This window comes from Nomascus leucogenys, chromosome 18 (genome assembly GCF_006542625.1).
Source record: "Nomascus leucogenys isolate Asia chromosome 18, Asia_NLE_v1, whole genome shotgun sequence".
Classification (NCBI taxonomy): Eukaryota; Metazoa; Chordata; class Mammalia; order Primates; family Hylobatidae; genus Nomascus; species Nomascus leucogenys.
The window spans coordinates 12,140,692-12,161,581 of record NC_044398.1 but is presented as its reverse complement, the minus strand read 5'-3'; the positions used below and the strand labels follow the sequence as shown (position 1 = coordinate 12,161,581).

The window sequence follows — 20,890 nt, the reverse complement described above, 5'->3', positions numbered from 1 at the left end:
AATAAATAAATAAAATAACTTTTGTGATTATCCTACCAGCAGAGGAGGATGGTATACAAAGGAAGTACACAGATGAGAGCCCTGGCTTCAAATCCTGACTCTGCCATCTGTTGGGTGATCTTGGACCAGTTGATTTACCTCTCTAAGCTTTAGTTTTCTCATAAGTAAAATGGGTATAATCATATTTACATAAGGTTGCGAAGATGAGATATTTACCAACGGGGCACCCACTAGGTCCTTAGTGAACTACAGACATTGCCATCATTACTGTTATCATTCAGTTTGGAGAGATGGGGTGGAAAGTCTTCTGGGGAGGCCACAGGCTCCTCAGGAAGAGTGACAGATTACTCACACCCAAAAGGAAACAGATAGTAACATTTTTTATTAAATATTACAGTGGATCAAAAAGTACAAAATATCTCTTGCCTGCTATGTGATTGGGAAACTATTGGCACGTAATACAGTATCAAAAGCAGTAATAAGTACAATTTGGAAAACATACAAAATTGAGTGTTTATAGTTGGCTCAGCATTCTTCTGGTAGTGTTTAAACTAATGCAAAGGTTACTCAATAACCTCTCCATTGGGAAACTATATAATATCACTGGGCCATGTTGCTATATACAAATAATCACCTTACAGAGCATAGAGGTTACATAGCTGGAATCACCAAAAGTATACAATATTTACAACACAGGAAAGTTTAAAAAAGTATAAACAGCCAAGAGATTATGCTGCTATTCTTCAGACATATTTCAACCATGAGGAGACAGGCAGAATATCAAATACACTAACAGCCAACACTGGACTTTAAGTGCTCAAGATAATCATTGCAATGGTGTGGGTCTCACCAGGGCAAACTCATTCCCATTTCTCTTTAAAATTGGGACAAGAGTAAAACTAGACCAGATGGGACTTGGCTGACCACCACCAAATGTGACTTTGCGGGACGATAAGTGAAGAGAAAGAAATGGTTCTCTTTGAAGGCACACTACATAAAATATTTTTGTGGGACCACCTCGAAATTTCCATCAGACACACCAACACAGTGAAATACAGTACTTGAGAATTCATGCACCAGGTCAGAAAGTTGTAAAGTTAACATCGAGTTTTAACAAACCCTTCTGTATATGCCCTGATAAACAAGTGAACTTAAGAGCTTCTAGCTAGTAAATAAATAAGTCAGTCCTGTGGCAAATATTACAAGTTTGAATCACTTACTAGAAGAATACTTAATTCCGAAACTCGGTTGGGCTGTTTTTATTTTTTTATCATGTGGAGTTGCCAAACATTAAACCAGAAGTTGCACGGAAAAGTTTTTTAAAAATATTATTTAGAATCTCCAAATCTCCCATAAATCACAGACTTAGCGCATTTTGAATTGCAACATTTCTTGGAAGCCACACTCAGTAAATAGATTTATGACTCCACTGCCAATTCGATTCCACAGTTTCCTTTACAGAACTACCAATAACAATGGTTTGATTGCACAAAGAAAGGCTTGTGCAATTCCATTCAATAATAAGGCCCCTTGAACTCAAACAATGCAAACAAAGCCTTATTTAAGACATTTTAAAACGTCGTTCTCAGCCAATGAAGAATTCAATGGTCTTTTTGAAAGATTTCCAAGATCTCTGTTCAGAGTTTTAAAACAAATAACACACTGCTTCTGTTGGGAATGCATACCCCCATTTCTCTTTATTTGTCCTGATGTTTAGCCGAGGGTATGAGCTTCCTCAGACAGAAACAGTGAGTCTCCTCTCGGAAGAGATGAGAAAAACAAAAGCTGGACTATGTTAACATTGTTTGAAAATGGTGTGATCGAATTCCAACATGATGAAACCAGACTGAAATCATTGCAGTGGAAAAAACAAATGCCCCATATTCCAAATAGGTGAGCTCCACTGGGGACAGATGACACCCCCCTTTTTTTTGAGACACGAACTCATAGAAACCACATATGATCTAGCCCATGTCTGCTGCAGAACCACCGAAGTTTCCTTTTTCTTCCATGTCCTCCGATTCTGTGACCATTCAATCTAGTGCAACTTTCTTATGTGTCCTGGCTAGCATCTTGCCAGCTGGAATTGAGATTTCCCCCCTCTAGCTTGTGCAATAGCAGGATAATCTGCACTCACACATTTATAATCTAAATTCTACTAGTCTATCTATGGTTCTATTAAATATATATATATTATTCCACAGGAAGGTAAATAATTAATTGAAGCAAATGGAACTCTTAACACTGGATCTCTACATTCTTTTGTTTCCACCTTTGGATATTAAGTATGTTACATTGAATATTTGGCTTCATATCATGGAGACATTTCAATACAAATGCACGGCATGCATGGCTTTATTTAAGAGCCGCAGTTTCATTGTTATCAGTTTTGATTATTTTGCAGTCGAGTTACCTATTTAGAAGTTGAAAATTGTCATCAATTTTCCCAGAATTAAGTATCTCAGAGGTAAAAGACTTAGTTAACTATGGTTCTAAAGTCTACTGGTAGTGTTGCGGGAGGGGTACAGTGGGTTGGGGAGTTCATCCAAGCGGTCTTCAGCAGGGATGGGACTTGGGGAGAAAATCCACTCTCTGTATCCATTGACTTTTAATTAATACAGTTAGAAAATGTGTCCACCTTAATGTTACATCTCGGTAGCAAATGGAATACAGTGGCAAGAATGACAACGGACATTCTCCACATCTTTTCACTGCCTGAGCAGCTTGACCATTTACTTCCAACAATAAAAGAAACCAGAAAGTGGACTGTATTGCCAGGTGGTTAAAAACATGACCCAAACCACCTTACATGTTTCTGTGTGTGTACACACAAAACTCACACCCCATAAAACCAAACAGGATGACTTTTCTTTTGAAAAGGCTAATCCAGTATGTCAGTTATCCCCAAAGATGTGGCCTGGGAGATTCTTCTTGGGAATGACAAGAAACCAACTGGATGAAAACAACGTGACTACTTATCACTCAAAAGACCGAGGCTAGAGAAGCTATCAGGACTGCAGCTGCTCCTCTTCTGGCCAGTTGAGCTCCATCCTCTTCCCAACCCCCTTTCCCAGACCATTTAAAGGAATCAGTGCCAACGCCAATGTAAATCATTTTGGCTCCTGTTCTAATTTCTGAAATTCCTAAAATATCTGTGCAGCCCACAAATATGTCCTCTAGACTCTGTTGTTATTCGGCAGCTTGCTGCCAGTGAGGTTTTTGTTTTTATGATTCCTCTGGTATGTAGGACAGTTTCACAGCCTAGATAAGGTAAGTACAATGCTCAATATTTTCACAGAACCCAATACTTCAAAGCAAAGCATTTGGCTGGGTAAGCAGTGTATAAGCTCTTTCAACTATGCCATTTATGAGGAACAAAATCCTTAAGTTGCGGATCTACAAAGGAACGTTCTTTGCACTATTGTGTGCTTGACTGTTTCTTTTTCATTTGTTCCACTAGAATCAGTTGCTTCAATTTGTAAACAATAACTTTACCACCCAAAGCTGCTCAAAATAAGATGTGGAAAAATTACAAACACACATCAACAACTAGGACAGTCAGTCAGCCTCGAAAACAAAACAAAAACAAAAAGACCTGCAAACAAAAGCAATACCATTTAATTAAAAAAAAAAAAAAAAAAAGACGAGAAGGAACTGGGAGAAAATGGAACTACCTGTATATAAATTAGGTGAGCAAACAGTGATACGGGTAGTTTTAAGAAGCAAATATATACAGTCAATTAACAGTGTTTACTTCTCTGGATTGTTTAATAGTGTCAAAATGAAAGATCTATTGAAGTTTCACTATACATTGCATTGATTGAACCTTGGAGAGTTTTATGAAAAAGAGGGGCATCCCTTGGCATGTTTGCCAGTCTTCCTTGCCCCTTCCTTTGAAATGCCTGCCTCTTTTTTGCCCAGATTGTTTTCTGACCATCTGAACTCAGATGGGGTCCTCTAAGTTCTTCCTGGATATTCACAAATCCCTTCACAAGGCCCACGTGCGAAGTGAATGATCTGGAGGTGCCTGGGCATCTGTGTTGGAAGGGAGTCAAGACTGACCAGCCAAGGCTAGAGTTGTCCCACAAAAATCAGGCATGTTCACCTCCCCTCTGGGCCCCTACAGCTGGGACTGATCGTAGCCTCAGATTAGAAGAAATACTGACTTCTAACTCTATAAGCCAGCACTCCTGGGTAAGGAGTGAAGCTCTGTTGGCCATGCCGCTTTGGACTGCTGGGCAGAGCTGAGCCTACAGTTTTGTACTGGGGTGCACGGATGACAGCTGGGAAGATGGAAAGGCAGCTTGAGGATTTATAGCAGCTAAAGGGTAAATGCTGTTATGCAAAAGGTCCCCATACGAACTTCCTACAGGTGTAGCCGCAGCCAAGTGTCTGTACAGCTGCTGTGAATTTGTCGGTGATGTAAAAATTCCTCTTTGCATCACAAGCGAGTGGAAAGCCAAGGGCTGCATGAGTGGAGAAAGCACAGCCTGGTTTTTCAAGTACTGCAGAGAATGAGAATACCCAGCCGGGAGCCTGGAGTTGAGGCCCGAGTTACACAGGCTCCCGGAATACAGACCTGGGAAGATAGGGGAGGAGAGCGGAAGCTTGTGGCCTTCTGATCCGCCTCCGGAATGCCCGCCGTGCGCTGCTTTGCTGCCTTCACTCTCCTGCTCAGAGGCCTTCTCCTTCCCAGAGACCTCCTTGGATGAGTCTAAGGGAGACACTGCCCGGGCCTTTTTCCCTGCAATCACAAGGTCCAAATCCTCCAGGCTGCGCTTGATCGGCCGCGCCGCCCCAATGTTCTGCGGGCTCATTTTCCGGTGCAGGATTGGGTGGACCATGCCTTCCATCTTCCTGAAATTCTCCAGTCTCACATGGTGAGGTTTTCCTGATCTTGAAAGCGATTCAGGGTATTTTTTAGGGCCCGACACGGTCATGGGTGATACCCGACAGGCTTTGGGGTGACAGTCTCGACTCTGGCTGCCTAAGACCTGGAACTGGGAGACGCCTTTGCTCTCCTGGGGCCCTGTGGTGGAGTGAGCCAGGCCCAGGACCTTGCCGGTAGGTTTGTGCGGGTTTTTGGGAAGGCTCAGATCTGTAGGCTGATCATCCGTAGGGGCTTCTGCTGCCGCCGACTTTTTGTCTTGCAGGTGCAGGGATGTGAGATAATTTACATGGAGCTTTTCTTGGTGTCTGTGGGAAGGAAAATAACTGTTTTCCGATTCCCTGTACATGTCCCTGGAAGGGTATTTGGATGTTTGTTCATTATGAAGATGGTGCTCGGTGTGTCTGTAGAGGCTATGGAGATGAGGGGACGAGTAGAAATCAGCCAGGAAGCTAGGCATGTGGGAATGGGGGAGGGCCCTTTTCTCTAAGAGTTTATCCTTGCCCTCCTGAATTTCTTGCTTCAGGACGTAGGAGTCAGCAAGGGGGTTAAGGTGATGCTTGGAGAAGCTGCAGCGGTGGGGATCTGATCGACTCAGTTTCTCATGCTTAAAGATGTCATTGATGGTCTTTCTCTCTTCGGAGGGCTTGCTTCTGAAACTCTGGACGTGCTGAATCACTGATGGCCGGCTGACCGCCATATGGTCAGTGCTTTGGCCATGGTGGGCCTGGGACAAACTGGAACACAAGTCATCCCTAGCAATCAGTTTCTTTTTGCTGATCAAAGGGGGTGGGGAGCCATAAGGGTAGCTGCTGGAGAGGCTGGCCCCACTCACTTGGGACAAAAGCTTTTTCTTGGCCAGTGGGGACATGATGCCTGGGTTGCCCCTAGAGTAGAGCAGGGGCGTGTAATTAAGTCCATGGTTCTCATTCATGGGCCCAGTCAGGTCTTTGTCTTTGAACATGTCAAACGACTGGACCACAAGGACCTTTGGGGTCTGCTTGAGCGCATTGTGGATGTCGTCACTGCCCAGCTGGTCCACCTTCACGGTGCAGTTGGCGATGTAATCCGCCATGGCGGGTAGTTTGTCATCCTCCGTCTCATTCTGATTTGCCAGCGGTGGCTGTGTGGTGGGGAAGCTGGGGAAGGATGCTTCTTGGGGTTCACTTTCAGGGATCTCTGTAAAACAGCACAGTTTGGATTCTTGTTTTGAGTCCACCAGGGCACTAGGAGAGGTGAGTGGCTGTTTGCTGGCCCCAGGGACCAAGGCTGAATCTTTTTCTGGGGCCAGAGGAGCACTTGGGAGTGGAGGTGTGGGCCCCTTCTCTCCCGCCTCCTCTGCCACCTTCTCACTGTTGGAACCTTGGTCTGTTTCGTTGTCCTTCTCTGGGTCTATTCTGGACGCCAGGGGCTTCGCTGAAAATTCCTGGTACCCTTCTATTTTTTTCTTCATGTCTGCTGCTGGGAGAGGCTCAGGGATGCTTTTCTGGCTTAAAGTCTCTTGTTCTTTTTCTTGCTCTGATGAAACCTGGTAACATATTTCAAAAGACAGTCAGAAGAAAACCAAATACACTGACACGTTTTGCTATGAAATAAAATATTCCACACAGCAGTTTTACTTGAAAACAGGCTTGTCAATCAGCTCATGAAGTTTCTGTAAAGCTTTATTACTCCCCAATCATGGCTCTAAACAAAGAAATCTAAATTACAGAAACATTAGGGGAAATATGCATATTCGCTTCAGTCCCTTATGAGACACCTATCAAAATAGCAAAGTGTTATGTACTGATGGTATACAATCATATCACTCCTTGATTCTAATATATAGTTTAATTCTAAGGTTGTCTTCTTGTCAAATCAGTCAATTATCCAAATGGGTTTTAAATTACATGTTGTGTTTTATGATACTCCTGAGAAAGATTTTTTTAAAGCATTTCTCTTTCAAAAATCCAACCAACCCCATGTTAACAACAAACAATGAACCTATTGCAACTCCTTGCTTTTCTTTAACAGGGCGAATCCCTTTCCAATGTATTCAATATGATGCACTGAAGATTAGCAATGCATAAGTGTTAATAATTTCTACTCAGGGCCAGATGACATGCAGATAATGATAAAATATTGACAAAGTTATGAAGATTTCTTGGCAGCCTGTCTACCGGAGGGACAGAGGAAACTAAGTCCTTCTAGGTTGCAGCAAACTACATTTCTATTAAAGCCCAAAATGAAGTTGTCAAAATTCAGTCAGTCAGTGCCACTGCAAATATAGCTTTGCTGTTCAATGAAATAAATTATAGTCAATGAGATAGACACTCCTTATGTGACCCTACCTACTGACAGAAGTTGTGGGTACCAATTCGACCCATTTACTGCATTACGTAGCCATGTAAACTTTGACCTTAAGAGGTCATTTTAACTTTCCATCTATGACCCAGCTGACTGACAAGCCCTTTCAAAACTGCTGTCATGCTGCCCTGACATGTCTTAGCAGAGCAGTCACAAAACAGTTGTACTGAGCTGGTCTTCTTCCCCTCCTTTTTCCATCTCATCCCTTGAACTTTGTTCTTCTCTGTTAAGAAAAGAAGTGCCTGTAATCTCAGCACTTAGGGAGGCCGAGGCAGGCGGATCACCTGAGGTCAGGAGTTCAAGACCAGCCTGGTCAACATGGTGAAACCTCATCTCTAGTAAAAAAACAAAAATTAGCCAGGCGTGGTGGCAGGCGCCTGTAATCCCAGCTACTCAGGAGGCTGAGGCAGGAGAATTGCTTCAACCCCAGAGGTGGAGGATGCGGTGAGCCAAGATCATGCCATTGCACTACAGCTTGGGCAACAACAGTGAAACTCTCAAAAAGAAAAAGAAGGAAGGAAGGAGGGAGGGAGGGAGGAAGGAAGGAAGGAAGGAAGGAAGGAAGGAAGGAAGGAAGGAAGGGTGGGTCTGCCAATTAGCATCTTTGGGTAAGATTGAGGATGCTGGTTTAGGAATACGTGGGAACAAAAGTTTTAAGAAATCACACCTATTTCACAGGTATTTTTCCTTAAATCCCGTAAAAAAAAAAAAAACCCTGAATTTTAGGGACATGTTGTACCTAAGAGTCTTTGATTATCATCATTATTTCTTTTTCTTTTTTTTTTGTACTAGTAGCTGCCTTTTCCAGTACAAATATCATTACTTATTCTACATTAATAATCATCATTGGTCTCTTGAGCTTATACATGACATAAAAATACAGAAAAGTGAGTATGGCAAGGGGAAAAGGCAAATTGCATCTAATTGTTAGTTTCTTATAGGGCTATAGTTTGACGCAGGGCAGTGGGGGATACTCAGTCCCATTGAAGTTTCTATGATGTAGACCTGCAGTTATATCAGAGTCCCATGCTTCGGGTTGTAAAACAGGTTTAGGAAGTCTTTGAAAGCTAGGCAGAAAAAAGTAAAGGACTTTTTTTCTAGGAAGACATTTTATGATCTGCTTAGTATGTTAAATGTTAGCTTCCCTCCATGCAACTTGCAATCCCATTACCTGAATACAGTGGATTCAACCCGAGGGAATTTATCACCCTTTCTATCTCCATTGAGTTCACCGCTTCATATTGAAAACACCAAAGAGTAAAAGCAATGAAAACAATAAAATCCAAACCAAAAACCCCAAATAGAGTTAATGAGAAAAAATACACCTGGCTAATAACATGGTTCTATGTTAGAGGTGAGAAGTGATTCGTATTATAAGGTCAGCCTTGGAGAGGGTGGAAGCTTCCATGAGGTTTAGATAACCTCATCATGACCACTTTCAAAACCTGAGACACTTACAGCTCCCTGAAGGGAACAGTTGCAGCCTACAGGAAACACAAAGCCTAACAGCTTTCAGGGTTTCTATGGACTCCAGGGAGTAAGGCTCCACTCTTGGGAATGGTCATCTCCCAAGCTGACAGGCTCAGTGCATAGGCTAAGGATTCCTCCTACCATTCTCAAACCAACCATTTCAAACTTAATCCCCAAAGTGGAGACATTCAACGGTCATCTGTCCCCTTGGTCCTCAGTTTGTCCCCTGGTGTTTTGTGTACATATGGCAGCTAATAGAAAACACTCATCTGAAACCCTATAATAAATCACCAGGCCAAAAGTGTCAAGGAAAAATGGAATATAAGCATGCACTTGGAATTTCCTTGCTTTTGGCCATTTATGTTGCAAGCTTGCAGATGTTGAGAAATCTGCTTCATCTGGCCAGGGACGGTGGCTCACACCTGTATTCCTAGCACATTGGGAGGCCAAGGCAGGCAGATCATTTGAGGTCAGGAGTTCGAGATCAGCCTGACCAACATGGTGAAACCCTGTCTCTACTAAAGATACAAAAATATTAGCCGGGTGTGGTGGCACATGCCTGTAGTCCTAGCTACTCGGGAGGCTGAGGCTGGAGAATCGCTTGAACCTGGGAGGCGGAGGTTGCAGTGAACCGAGATCGCACCACTGCACTCTAGCCTGGGCGACAGAGAGAGACTCTGTCTCAAAAAAAAAAAAAAAAAAACCTGCATCATCTTCTTCCTCCTCCCCCTTTTTAGTTACTAGAGCTTAAAATAATTATGAAACTTAATAAAAACAAAAAAACCACAAATTTCTAATCTTGGTGTCAATACTATTTTCTTATGTAAGAGTCAGCTGGGTAAGTTGATGTCTAGATGGGAGGTTGGTGCGTGTTGTACATGTGCGATTTCAACCAGTGTTTAATTATGGAGCCTCTTGATGTGTTCATTATAAACCTGATTTTTTAGGGGGTATTTAATATCAGCACCAAAATTCCCTCTGGGGTTGAATCCTAGAACATGCTGTCTCCAAATGTGGCTGCTCAGTTTTTTTTTTTTTTTTTTTTTTTTTTTTTTTTTATGGGCAGCAGCGTTTTTTATTATTCATGTTGAAATGGAGCCCAGATCAGCCTACATGACTGGCTGCACGCTGGGGGTAATGGCTTCTACCAAAAGGCTGTTGGGGGCTTAAAAATGCAGAAACTACCTGTTAATATGAAAAATAATAATGATTTCAGATGAACCATTTCAAAATTTCCCTATAAATAATATGCATTTAAGATTTTTTTTTCTTTTCTCTTTTTTTTTTTTTTGAGATAGAGTCTCTCTCTGTCACCCAGGCTGGAGTGCAGTGGCGTGATCTCGGCTCACTGCAAGCTCCGCCTCCCGGGTTCACGCCATTCTCCTGCCTCAGCCTCCCCAGTAGCTGGGACTACAGGTGCCCGCCACCACGCCCAGCTAATTTTTTGTATTTTCAGTAGAGATGGGGTTTCACTGTATTAGCCAGGATGCTCTCCAGCTCCTGACCTTGTGATCCACCTGCCTCTGCCTCCCAAAATGCTGGGATTACAGGCGTGAGCCACCACGCCCGGCCGCACTTAAGATTTTCCTAAATTGGTCTCAACCCATGGCTGTTGCACAGAAATCAATTATGGGAGACAAACACATCTCTAAAGTTTTCAGGAGAATCTTGCAGGATACAGCACCACAGTTCCAAGGTCCCTCTTTCCTAGACCCACAAAGCATTTTTTTTTGAGACACGGTCTCACTCTGTCACCCAGGCAGGAGTGCAGTGGTATAATCACAGCTCACTGCAGTCTTTACCTCCCAGGGCTCAGGTTATCCTCTCACCTCAGCCTCTCCAGTAGCTGGGACCACAGGGGGGTACCACCATGCCTAATATTTGTATTTGTATTTTTTTTTTTTTTTTTGAGATGGGGTCTCACTCTGTCACCCAGGCTGGAGTGCAGTGGTGCGATCTCGGCTCACTGCAAGCTCCGCCTCCCGGGTTCACGCCATTCTCCTGCCTCAGCCTCCCCAATTGCCGGGACTACAGGCGCCCACTACCACACCTTGCTAATTTTTTGTATTTTTAGTAGAGACAGGGTTTCACCATGTTAGCCAGGATGGTCTCGATCTCCTGACCTCGTGATCCGCCAACCTCAGCCTCCCAAAGTGCTGGGATTACAGGCATGAGCTTTGTTTGTAGAGATTGGGTTTCACCATGTTGCCCACGCTCTTCTCGAATTCCTGGGCTCAAGCAATCCACCTGCCTTGGCCTCTCAGAGTGCTAGGATTACAAGCATGAGCCACCATGTCCAGCCCCAAAATATGTTTTAAAGTCACACCAGCACCTCAGATAGACTGGCTGTGGAATGGCCAAGAAGCCATGTTTTCACAGTGAAATTATTTGATGTTAGTGTAGCTCTGGATCCTTCTGTCTTGAAGGCTGAGCATTTGCTATCAGTTTTCTACAGGATGTTTGTATCTTTCTAGATTCTATTCCTGGGCTATCTCATTCAATACTAGGCACTGGATTTCATCTCATGAGCAGGCTGAAAGGCTTTCAGGAATTGGGGAACTATGTGGGGAACTGTGAAGCTTAGATTTCTTGGTTTCTTCATTAAGCCATCCAACTGTGCAGGGACACAGCTGTGGATTCAGGGTTCTAGAAGGACCTCGAGGCAGCACATGTCTTCCAGAGGTATTTCTGTGGAGCAAAGCAACTCACCTCTGCTGCATCCTGGGGCTTTGGGGCATTTTCTTTTTCTTTCTTGCTTTTGGGTATTTCATGTTTGATGCGTTTGGTTCCAGATACTTTTGTTTTATTCTCATTTTCCTGTGAACTATTCTCCTGTTTCCGAGGTTTGATTGGAGGCAGGGGCTTATCTTCTTCTCCTTTAATAAACCTTTCATATGGTAGGATTAATCTAAAAGGTTAACAGAAGAGATGATCGGTCAGTTGAGTAATTCCAGTAGCATCAATGCTTTTGGGGTTTACTTTCTTTTCTCAATATATGCAAATTATTAAATGACTTCATCTCCAGTGACACTGCTATACTTCTATAAACTTATTCCACACTTTAGTGTTCTGCTTCCTTGGTCAAAATCAGTACCTGGTAACTTAACACTTCTCAGCAAGACCTCTTTTGGTTCTGTGGGTCTATAGACCAAGATACCAATGGAAGCATCCAACATTAACAATATCACCATCACTCCCCATGGCACCTGGCTAAGTGCTAACAAAACTGCAACAATAATGCTAGCTGCTTTACCAGTCCATCAACAACTATTTATTGAGCACATACTATAGGCAGTGTTCTAGGCACTGAGACACAGCCGTGAACCAAACATTCAAAGCCTCTGAGCTCATGAAGCTTATATTCTAGTAGGTATTGGCATGTGCCAGGTACATTTAAAGATTATTTTATGTAAACTCCACAGTATCCCTATGGAGTATTATTATTATTCTCTTTTTAACATATGAGGCAATTGAGGCCTAAAAAGGTTAAACAATTTGCCTGAGAGTCATACCATTTGTTAGAGGTGAGATCTGAACCTAGTGCTGCCCATCTGAAAAGATTTTATTTTCATTCATGTCAAGATAGAGATGAAACATCTAAGATAAAAAGGTCAATGAAAGGCAAGCACAGAGGGGCCAAGAGACAGTTTAGTCTCATCCCACAGCTCTGAGTGGGGTAGGGGACTCCGCTAGGAGTTCTGCTTTAGGGTGCTAAGTAAAAGACCGCCCCAGCGAGAAGGAAGGCAGACAGACTATGCAAGCCACAAAAACCAGAGGCCTGAAAATTTCAAGCATTTTAATTATATAACTTTTTAAACAAACTGCATAAAATTGCTCTAAAAAGAGAAACATCAAACAGCTCTAGTTTTAATCTGTTTTCCCTTTGCGATGTAGCTCTTTATCTGAAAGGGAAAAATAGCTGATGTAATTAAAAAGGATGGATTGCATTACAATCTCTGTTTCAACTTCAGTGATTAAAGTTTTTATAATGCATTTGGTATGATTAATGACTCATTGTGGGATTAATATAAGACTCAGCCTTAAAAATATGAACTTTAATACAGCAAACATAATTTGTTTTAAATAAGACAAGTTGACTCAATGAAGAAAATGTACTTGGCTTATAAACATCATAAGTCTGTTCAAATATTGGGGATCCTGATTATTTTTAAACTAAGATTCTCAGGCAAAAACTTCCTTGTTCTGGATATTGGTTTGCTATCCTCAAATTGGTTTCTGTCTATGTTATTTGGATCTCAACTGCTTAACCATATACGATTGTTCAGGTTTGACAGTACGGATGTGGGGACATTTGTGATCCTAATATTTTGCTCTTTAATAAAATACCAATAAAACTATGGGAAAATCAGATCCCAGTTTATAGCATATTAGAAACAAAATGCATTTACTGAGCATGCTTGGACAAGGTATGAGCAAGGAGGCATGAATAACACTTTGGAGCCCTACATCTGGCAGTTGGCCAGCCATGAAGATCAACAGAGCCCATGGGGAATAGTTATCTTCAGATCCCATTACAAACTGAGTTTAAACATGTTACAGCTGCTAAAACTGGAAACTGCCCTCCCTATGTAGACTTACTAAAATAATATATGGCTGCCAAATACCTGCTTCCCACTGTAATATTACAGTTAATGTTTATATAATAAAGAGCATAACTAAGCAGAAAAAGAGAGAAAAAAGCAATCCTGTTCATACTTGAATTTATTCTGTCTCATCTGTAAAGTCCCCAACATTCCCCCCAATTCCTTTTTTCTGCCTGGTTCTGCCAGGGACTTTATCCTCTTCAATATTGGCAGGTTGTGGATTTTTGTCCGGGAGCAAAATACATTGAATATTTTAAACTGGAAAGATATTTTAAATTGACTTTAATGAAAACATATTTTATTGTTGGGACAGATAGGTTTGTTTTACTTTTGTTTTGTTGCCATGGGAACTCAAGGAGCACTGAAGTCTGGGTATTCCAATGATAGCAATTTGCTGGTACCACCCTTCCCCCAACTTCATTTTCTGATGGAGATGGTGACACCACGAGGGACCCTCTTTACTGAGAAGAATGACAGCATTACCTCTGAGTGTGGGGAGGAGGAGGAGGGAAAGCAGAGAATTGGGTGGGAGAGATACCCCATGGACCCCCAAGGACCCCTCACTCTGGGTTCTGAGAGCCCTGAGCCAACCTGGCTCTCTAGATGGGTGCTAAGGAGACTTTAATTTCCTTTTCTAATTTTGCAAGCTCACAAAGCAGGGCACCATTCTCATTTCAGTTCCTTTTTTTTTTTTTTCTTTTTTTTTTTTTTTTCTCCCCTTCACTCAACTCAGCAGCTGGCTGGCTGACAGCAGTAAAAAATACATTTCACTTTGCTGGTCAAAGGCCTAAAGCCAGAAGCAGGAAATCTGGAATTAAATGTTTCTTGTATCTGGAAAGAGGCATGACTAAGGTAAAACTGAATCCAAACACAAGCCCTACTTGTTCAAGGCTTCCAGAGAGAGTATATGAGAGTGTGTGAGAGAGTGTGTGTGTGTAAAGGTCAATTGAGTGTTTTTTCCCCCCCTTTTAAATCACTGAAAGATAATTATAGTGGCTTGGGGAAAAAAAGGCTCCTAAAATAAAACAAGCAAGGCAGAAGCTAAAAGGAAGCAAGTAGAAATATGACCAGCTAAGCTTTGAAGAACAGGGCACGGTCTCGCACGGCACACAATCGCTGCTTCATATAGTGATTTCCGTTTGGTGCACTTTTCACTGAATGTTTTTTCAGTTATCCTGTCATGGTACAACACAATTACCCCACAGGATATGATCTTATCATATGATTATTAGAAGTTTTTACAGTACAAGAGGACAAAAGCTATTATAGGTTTCTGAACATTTAAACGTTCAATGTACATGTGGTACCATTAAAAACAGGTTAGCCTTAGATTAGGTCAACACTGCCCTATGTAGAAAGCTGAGTAGGTTTGTATTATATGGAATTTAGTAAAATGCACCATGCCTGTGCCTTCAGGATGATTATTTCTCAAATATTTGTAGCACAGCAAAGATTTTATCAGTTTCTAAACTGTACAGATAAAAGCAAACATGCACTCCAGCCCCCAAGAATTCATTACACAGGAGAAATATTTTCAATGGACTGCAACTCTAAGAATGGGGGCTGGCTTTTAGGTGGGTGGAAGTCAATGGGGAAGAGAAGCAATATATTCATTAGAAAATCCAGAGAGATTTGCCCCTTCCTGATCTACATCTAGTCTGGGGATTGAAAGCTGGACAGATAAATGGGCCTTTATTATTATCCAGATTTCACATTTCAGATTAGCAAAATGCTTATTTACGATGCGATTAGTGGATCTGAAATAGGTAAGCCATTATGTATTAAAAAATAACATCTTTCCATAGGCATAAGATTTGCAGCAGCATGAGATTTTATTTTTCCCTAGGAATAATACAAGAATAACATTTTCCACCCCAAAGCAGAAACAGTAGGGGGGCCTTTTGCTATCACGGAGATTCTTATTAAATTCAGTCACTGTGAAAAGCAAGATTTTTTTCCCCTCCTCATTCTTCTTTCTTAAAAAAAAAAAAAAAGACTTAAAATCAACCCAAGTTAAAATTAACAAATCAATAGCATTATAACCTTGATTTGTTAGCATCTGAGCTACTAAATTATCATCATACATGAAATTGCTGGTTTGAAAAGATTTCGGCTTTGCTAAATCTCAAGTTAAATAATGGTGCTCAGTACACTAGGTTTTTAGATCTGCCTCATCTGATATTATGAAAAATTCAATACATTTCTCTACAGCAGAAGTCAGGGGTCAGCAAATCTATTACTGTAATGTAAGTAATCTGGCAACCTGCCAGCTCTTTCTCTCTTTTATTATTTTTTTTAAACACTAAGGCAGATAATTTTATATTTACAAAGTCTAAAATCCTCCAGGGCCTTGCCTCTCTTTCTCAACAAAAAGCAGCAGCCTTGCATTAGAGAAGTGTATACCACACATGTCCTCATCATTTGCATTTTGTACAAAAGAAGAAAAGACCCTTCATCTTTATTACACAACATTCCCCTCCCTTCCTCAGAAGCAGAGGAAAAATAATGTCAAACCTCATCTGAACAAGTAACCACTAATGTCTCCGGTATTGACGAATGCTTGCATGGAATGACTGAACTTTTGGGCCAAAATATTTAGCAAACACTGCTTAATAGGAAAAATGAGAATCCATCTATTTACAGAGCTTGAAAAATGGTATTACAATAATGTCTGGAACCGATTGAATCCAGAGAGTGGGGGCAAGAAGTGGTGAACTTTTAGGGTTGTATTTGAATCCCAGTCACCCCAGTTACTACATAGGCACTTTATGGTATCAAATCGGTGAGAAATTCCAGACCTAAAGGTTTGCTGGTGTCCTTGGAGCAGAATATTTTCTAGGGGCAGAGGGAAATAACATTGGTGCATGTCAGGTCAAAGATGCCACTACTGGCCAGGTGCGGTGGCTCACGCCTGTCATCCCAGCTCTTTGGCAGGCAGAGGCAGGCGGATCACTTGGGGTCAGGAGTTTGAGACCAGCCCATCTCTACTAAAAATACAATAATTAGCCAGGTGTGGTGGTGCGTGCCTGTAATCCCAGCCACTTGGGAGACTGAGGCAGGAGAATTGCTTGAACTCCAGTGGCAGAGGTTGAAGTGAGCCGGGATCGTTTCACTGCACTCCAGCCTGGGTGACAGAGTGAGACTCCGTCTCAAAAAAAAAAAAAAAAAAAAAAAAAAAAAAAAAACAAAAAACAAAAAAAAAGGCACTACTATTCTAATACTATTGGGCATTTTTTTTTGTAGTAACAACAAAATGACATATTGGTTCAACTGGGACTTCAGACCTGATCTCACCCCAAATGGAGTCATTACACCTCTGAGTTGATTCCAGGCTTGATAAATTTCTACGGCTTGGCCAGACATTTCCCTTTGCAGCCAGAAATTGAAAATATAACTTCACTGTGAAGTATGGGAAGGAATCTTTCACCAAATATGGAGCCAATAGAAGGTATATTTTTCCTTTCTGAAGATGAGGTACACATACTTGTTACAGTTCCAGTAAGCATAGAGAGTTTTTCTAATCTCACATACTGTTCACCTCTTAGGTGCTAGACCATGACAATAAAAGTGGAAGAAGAGCTTTTGGGGGTGGGGAACCAAACCAACAGCCAAATACACAAATGTGCTATGTAAATGAGCAGAGAAATGAGAATGTTTCCTCAGCAGGCACAACCCTGGTTGAGCACAATAAAAGCTAAGCTCCATCTGAGAGAGATGTGAGCCGCAGATGAAGATCTCCATTTTATGGTGTGAACTTCAGTGGAGCAGAAAAAATAGTGTGCCGAGTGTGACAAGCTCTCCCCATAACCAAGAGAGCTGAGAAAGAGGCCTCCAGTGTCACCTCCCAACAGGCAAGGATGTGAACTGAAAGTCTGGGGCACCAAACCACGGAGTAAGAAGCCACGCTGACATGAAGAACGAGCCTATAGCGGGGCCCATCTGAGCCAACAAAATGGCGGCAGAGGGCAACACAGAGTCTGTGTGAAAGACTCAGTTTGCCCAAGAGCTACCAAAGCCAAACTGCCTTACATACTTTAAAAATGAAGTAGGTATAACTACCATCACCTGTATTCTATGCTGAGACACCTAAAAGCTATGGATCCACTATTAACAACGATGAAATATAACCATCTGTCATCACAAAAGGTCTCTTTTCTGGGAAAATGATCTGCTCACAGGGGCTTCATTACCTACTCAATGGGCAGCAGATGGACAAGAAAACTTTTTGAAGGCTTTAATGCTCTCTCCATTTGCCCCTGGAAGTGGGTGGGAGAGTTGTTTCTTAGGCCCACTGATAATTCTGATACCTCCCTCCATGGTCCCGCAGTGTGTGTGACCCTAAATGAAGAGAAGAAAGAAAGGTACGTGGTACTGGACACAGCAAGGTGGTGGCTTGGCTCCCATAAAGGGTGTCAATGTGAGAGAGTTAGCTCAAGGATGACAGCTTTCCTGAACTGGAGTTACATGGATTTCAGGGGACTGTGTTAGAAGCAAGGTGGGAAGGTAGAGAAACCTCATTCAGGTCGTTCATATATATTGATTAGGCATTACAATATTAACAGCCACCACCATGCATTACATTCTTATTAACACCAGGCACTCTGCATGCTTTAATTTCAACCATTACAAAAAGAAATATCTACAGATATATTATTTTATCTCATTTTATGGATGACAAAACTGAGGTTCAGAGCTAAACCATTAAGTGACTAGTCAATGGCACACAGCTATTTAGTGTCAAAATTTGAGTTCAACCACCAAACTGCCTGCCTCTGCCAGTCCAGCTATCTTCATCTCAAAAAGGCGGCTGTGCATCTTCATACACACACGTATCAACACGGAGATGTACCAACACGGAGGAGATACTGAAAGATCACTCCTGCCTGGGTTAAGTGAATTCCTAGCTCCTAAGGAGTTACCTGAGAAATTGGAGTGAGCATTCTCCTTTTCTCAGAGGCAACAGGCCTATAAAATACATACGTGGCCATTCCACAAAGGGTCAACCTCCTACATCAGAAGAAGCCCTATGGCTTGGGCACTGGGCAACTACTCTTACAATATGCTACAATAACCATACCATAGCTCTTCAAAAGGTAGTGATACTAGTTGGATCATGCCCAACTTAATATTGGATGGTAAGAGAAACTCGAGAATCATATCCCCCATGAATTCCAGCCTCTAGGACTTAATCCTACCAAGCCCAAGCTTCCCATGGTCTCCCTAATAAAGCTGTTTTGGGGCTTTCTATGATGTGTCCATGCCACATGTAAGAGCATCTAGACTGATGTTGTTCCTATGCCTTTCAAATGACAACCACATTGAAGAAAGTTAGAATGGACTTAAGGAAGGCTGATGTTATGTCCCAGGGATTAAAATGCATGCTTATTACAGTGAACACAGACCATGCATGGTGCCTAGCCATCTACAATGCCAGCCAGCAACAATTGCAGCAATTACTCTTCTCAATGAAAAAAGCCCAGTGACTTCAGAATTGAGTTGTATGGATCCATTTCAAGGGTGGATGAACATTATTTCAAGAATAATAAACCCAATACTGTTTTGTTTTGAGACAGGGTCTCATGCAATCACGGCTTACTGCAGCCTTGACTTCCTGGACTCAGATGATATTCCCACCTCAGCCTCCTGAATAGATGGGACTACAGGTGTGTGTCACCGCACCTGGCTATTTTTTTCTATTTTTAGTAGAGATAGGGTATCACCGTGTTGCCCAGGCTGGTCTCAAACTCCTGGGTACATGCAATCCACCCACCTCAGCCTCCCAAAGTACTGGGATTACAGGGTAAGCCACTATGCCCAGCCAACATGGCAGTGTTTTCAATGTGATGTGTACCCCACAAATGATGGAAACCAGTGTCAAAATATAAAAATAGGCAAACAACTATTGCATTTAAGCCCCATGCATGTTAGATCCTACTGGTTCCAGAACTTCTGAAATGTTCAACAATTCTCCCACAACATTTATTATTTTGGTCAAACTTTGTAGTAACTTATACAAAAACAAAATGTTCCAAGAGGTTTTCAGTGGAAGAGTTAAGAATATACTTTAATGGTAAACAATTACATTCTTCTGTCATATGATTCTTTTTTTTTCCCTTTTCTTTTTTGGAAACATGCTTTCTGAATTTTCAATAGTTCCTTTGTGAAGGCATCTGTTACTCACATAATTGAAAAGATGTTTGTGCAGTGGCATGCTTGAGAGTACAGTTATTTAATCTTAATGATAAAACCCTGAGGACAGAAAATCATAAGTAGAAACCTTTTGTTATTTATCAAAAAGAAAAGGGCTAAGACACCTAATCTATTCTGAAATTTAAATTCATGCTTGATGAAAACTATCAATAAAACATGGGACCTGCAAGGTTTCTTAAATACTATAGTTAGGTTCAAAGGGTGGGACGGAGGAAGTAGGATAAAAACAAAAATGAGACAATAAAGGAGCTCGACAAAGAAAAACTGCTGTTTGGCAAGCTTTTTTGCGGGTGGCGGGGGGCGTCAAACAAAGAACTTGCTGTAGTTTACAGCATGACATACACACTTGATTACTTTGTGCCTGAGGGTGTTTTTACACTCAACAGTGTAAACTCTAACTTCTATTAATCACAACTTGCATTTAGAGGCAAATTTAAGAATTTTTAAATAGAGATTTTTTTTCAAAGGCTGTTGTTTATTTTTTTAAAATAGAAACCAGTTTTTCTACTCCAGGGTCTGGCTAGAGTTTTGTTTTCCTTTTTAAAAGTTTCTTGAAATATCCAGGCATTGGAAAGTTATCAGAGCATTTTAGGCATGCTGAGTGATACAGAGTATGCGGCTCTTGTGTATGAAATTACCTGACTGTCCTTTGGAGAGAAATTCTTTACAGATGACAAGAAGAAGCTACTCTGGGTGTAGGGTGTTTGCATTGACCTGACTCAGAGCCCTGTAAGAACAAGCTTGGTGGGAGTGTAGATGGAAGAGAAGCTGTACAACCTCAGTCAGCCTAACTCTGGGCAACTTGTTTTCAGTTTCCTGGGCTTCTGGTTGTTGATAAGGGCTTGGATGCCCTCTGTGGGTTTAGGGAGATGAGAGTGGCAGGGTGGCCATGTTGCAGAGGTAAGCCCAATAGGGGCCACAGGCCAGGACTGCCATGAGAAAGACAGTGTTGGGAAAGGAAATGCAAGTCCACTGACTGGGTAACCTTACCATGGATGAGGATGGGCAGTCTACCCACTGCACCTTAAGATAATAGTTCATAGACATGAGAGGATAAACTACACTACTTGCCTTTGGGGTATGTGACTTGGAAATTCAGCCTTAGGACTTTCCTGACAGCCCCTACCTTTTTATGCACATTTTCCAGAGGGGACTTTGCTCATTTCAGTTGAAATTTCTCTCTTCCTTCTTTGATCCCTATTGAACTTATTTTTTTTTTAATTACGTAAAACTAGTTTTTATAGATGTAGTTTTTTTTGTTTTTTTTTTTTTTTTTTTGTTTTGAGACAGAGTCTCGCTCTGTAGCCCAGACCGGAGTGCAGTGGCGTGATCTCGGCTCACTGCAACCCTCTGCTTCCCATATTCAGCCATC

General features: G+C 41.8%; 1 protein-coding gene across 2 annotated transcripts in view; it reads right to left on the bottom strand.

Moving 5' to 3' along the window:
* Nucleotides 1-361: 361 nt before the first annotated feature.
* Nucleotides 362-20,890, bottom strand: part of ARID5B (AT-rich interaction domain 5B) — a 195,637-nt gene continuing 175,108 nt past the window's right edge. For both annotated transcript variants that reach the window (XM_003258231.4, XM_004091106.3), the window contains 2 exons: nt 11,414-11,612; nt 362-6,416 (listed from right to left, as the gene is read on the bottom strand). In XM_003258231.4, the coding sequence (XP_003258279.1) occupies nt 4,251-6,416; nt 11,414-11,612 (2,365 nt within the window). In that variant the 3' untranslated portion in view covers nt 362-4,250. The remainder of the gene's footprint in view (nt 6,417-11,413; nt 11,613-20,890) is intronic.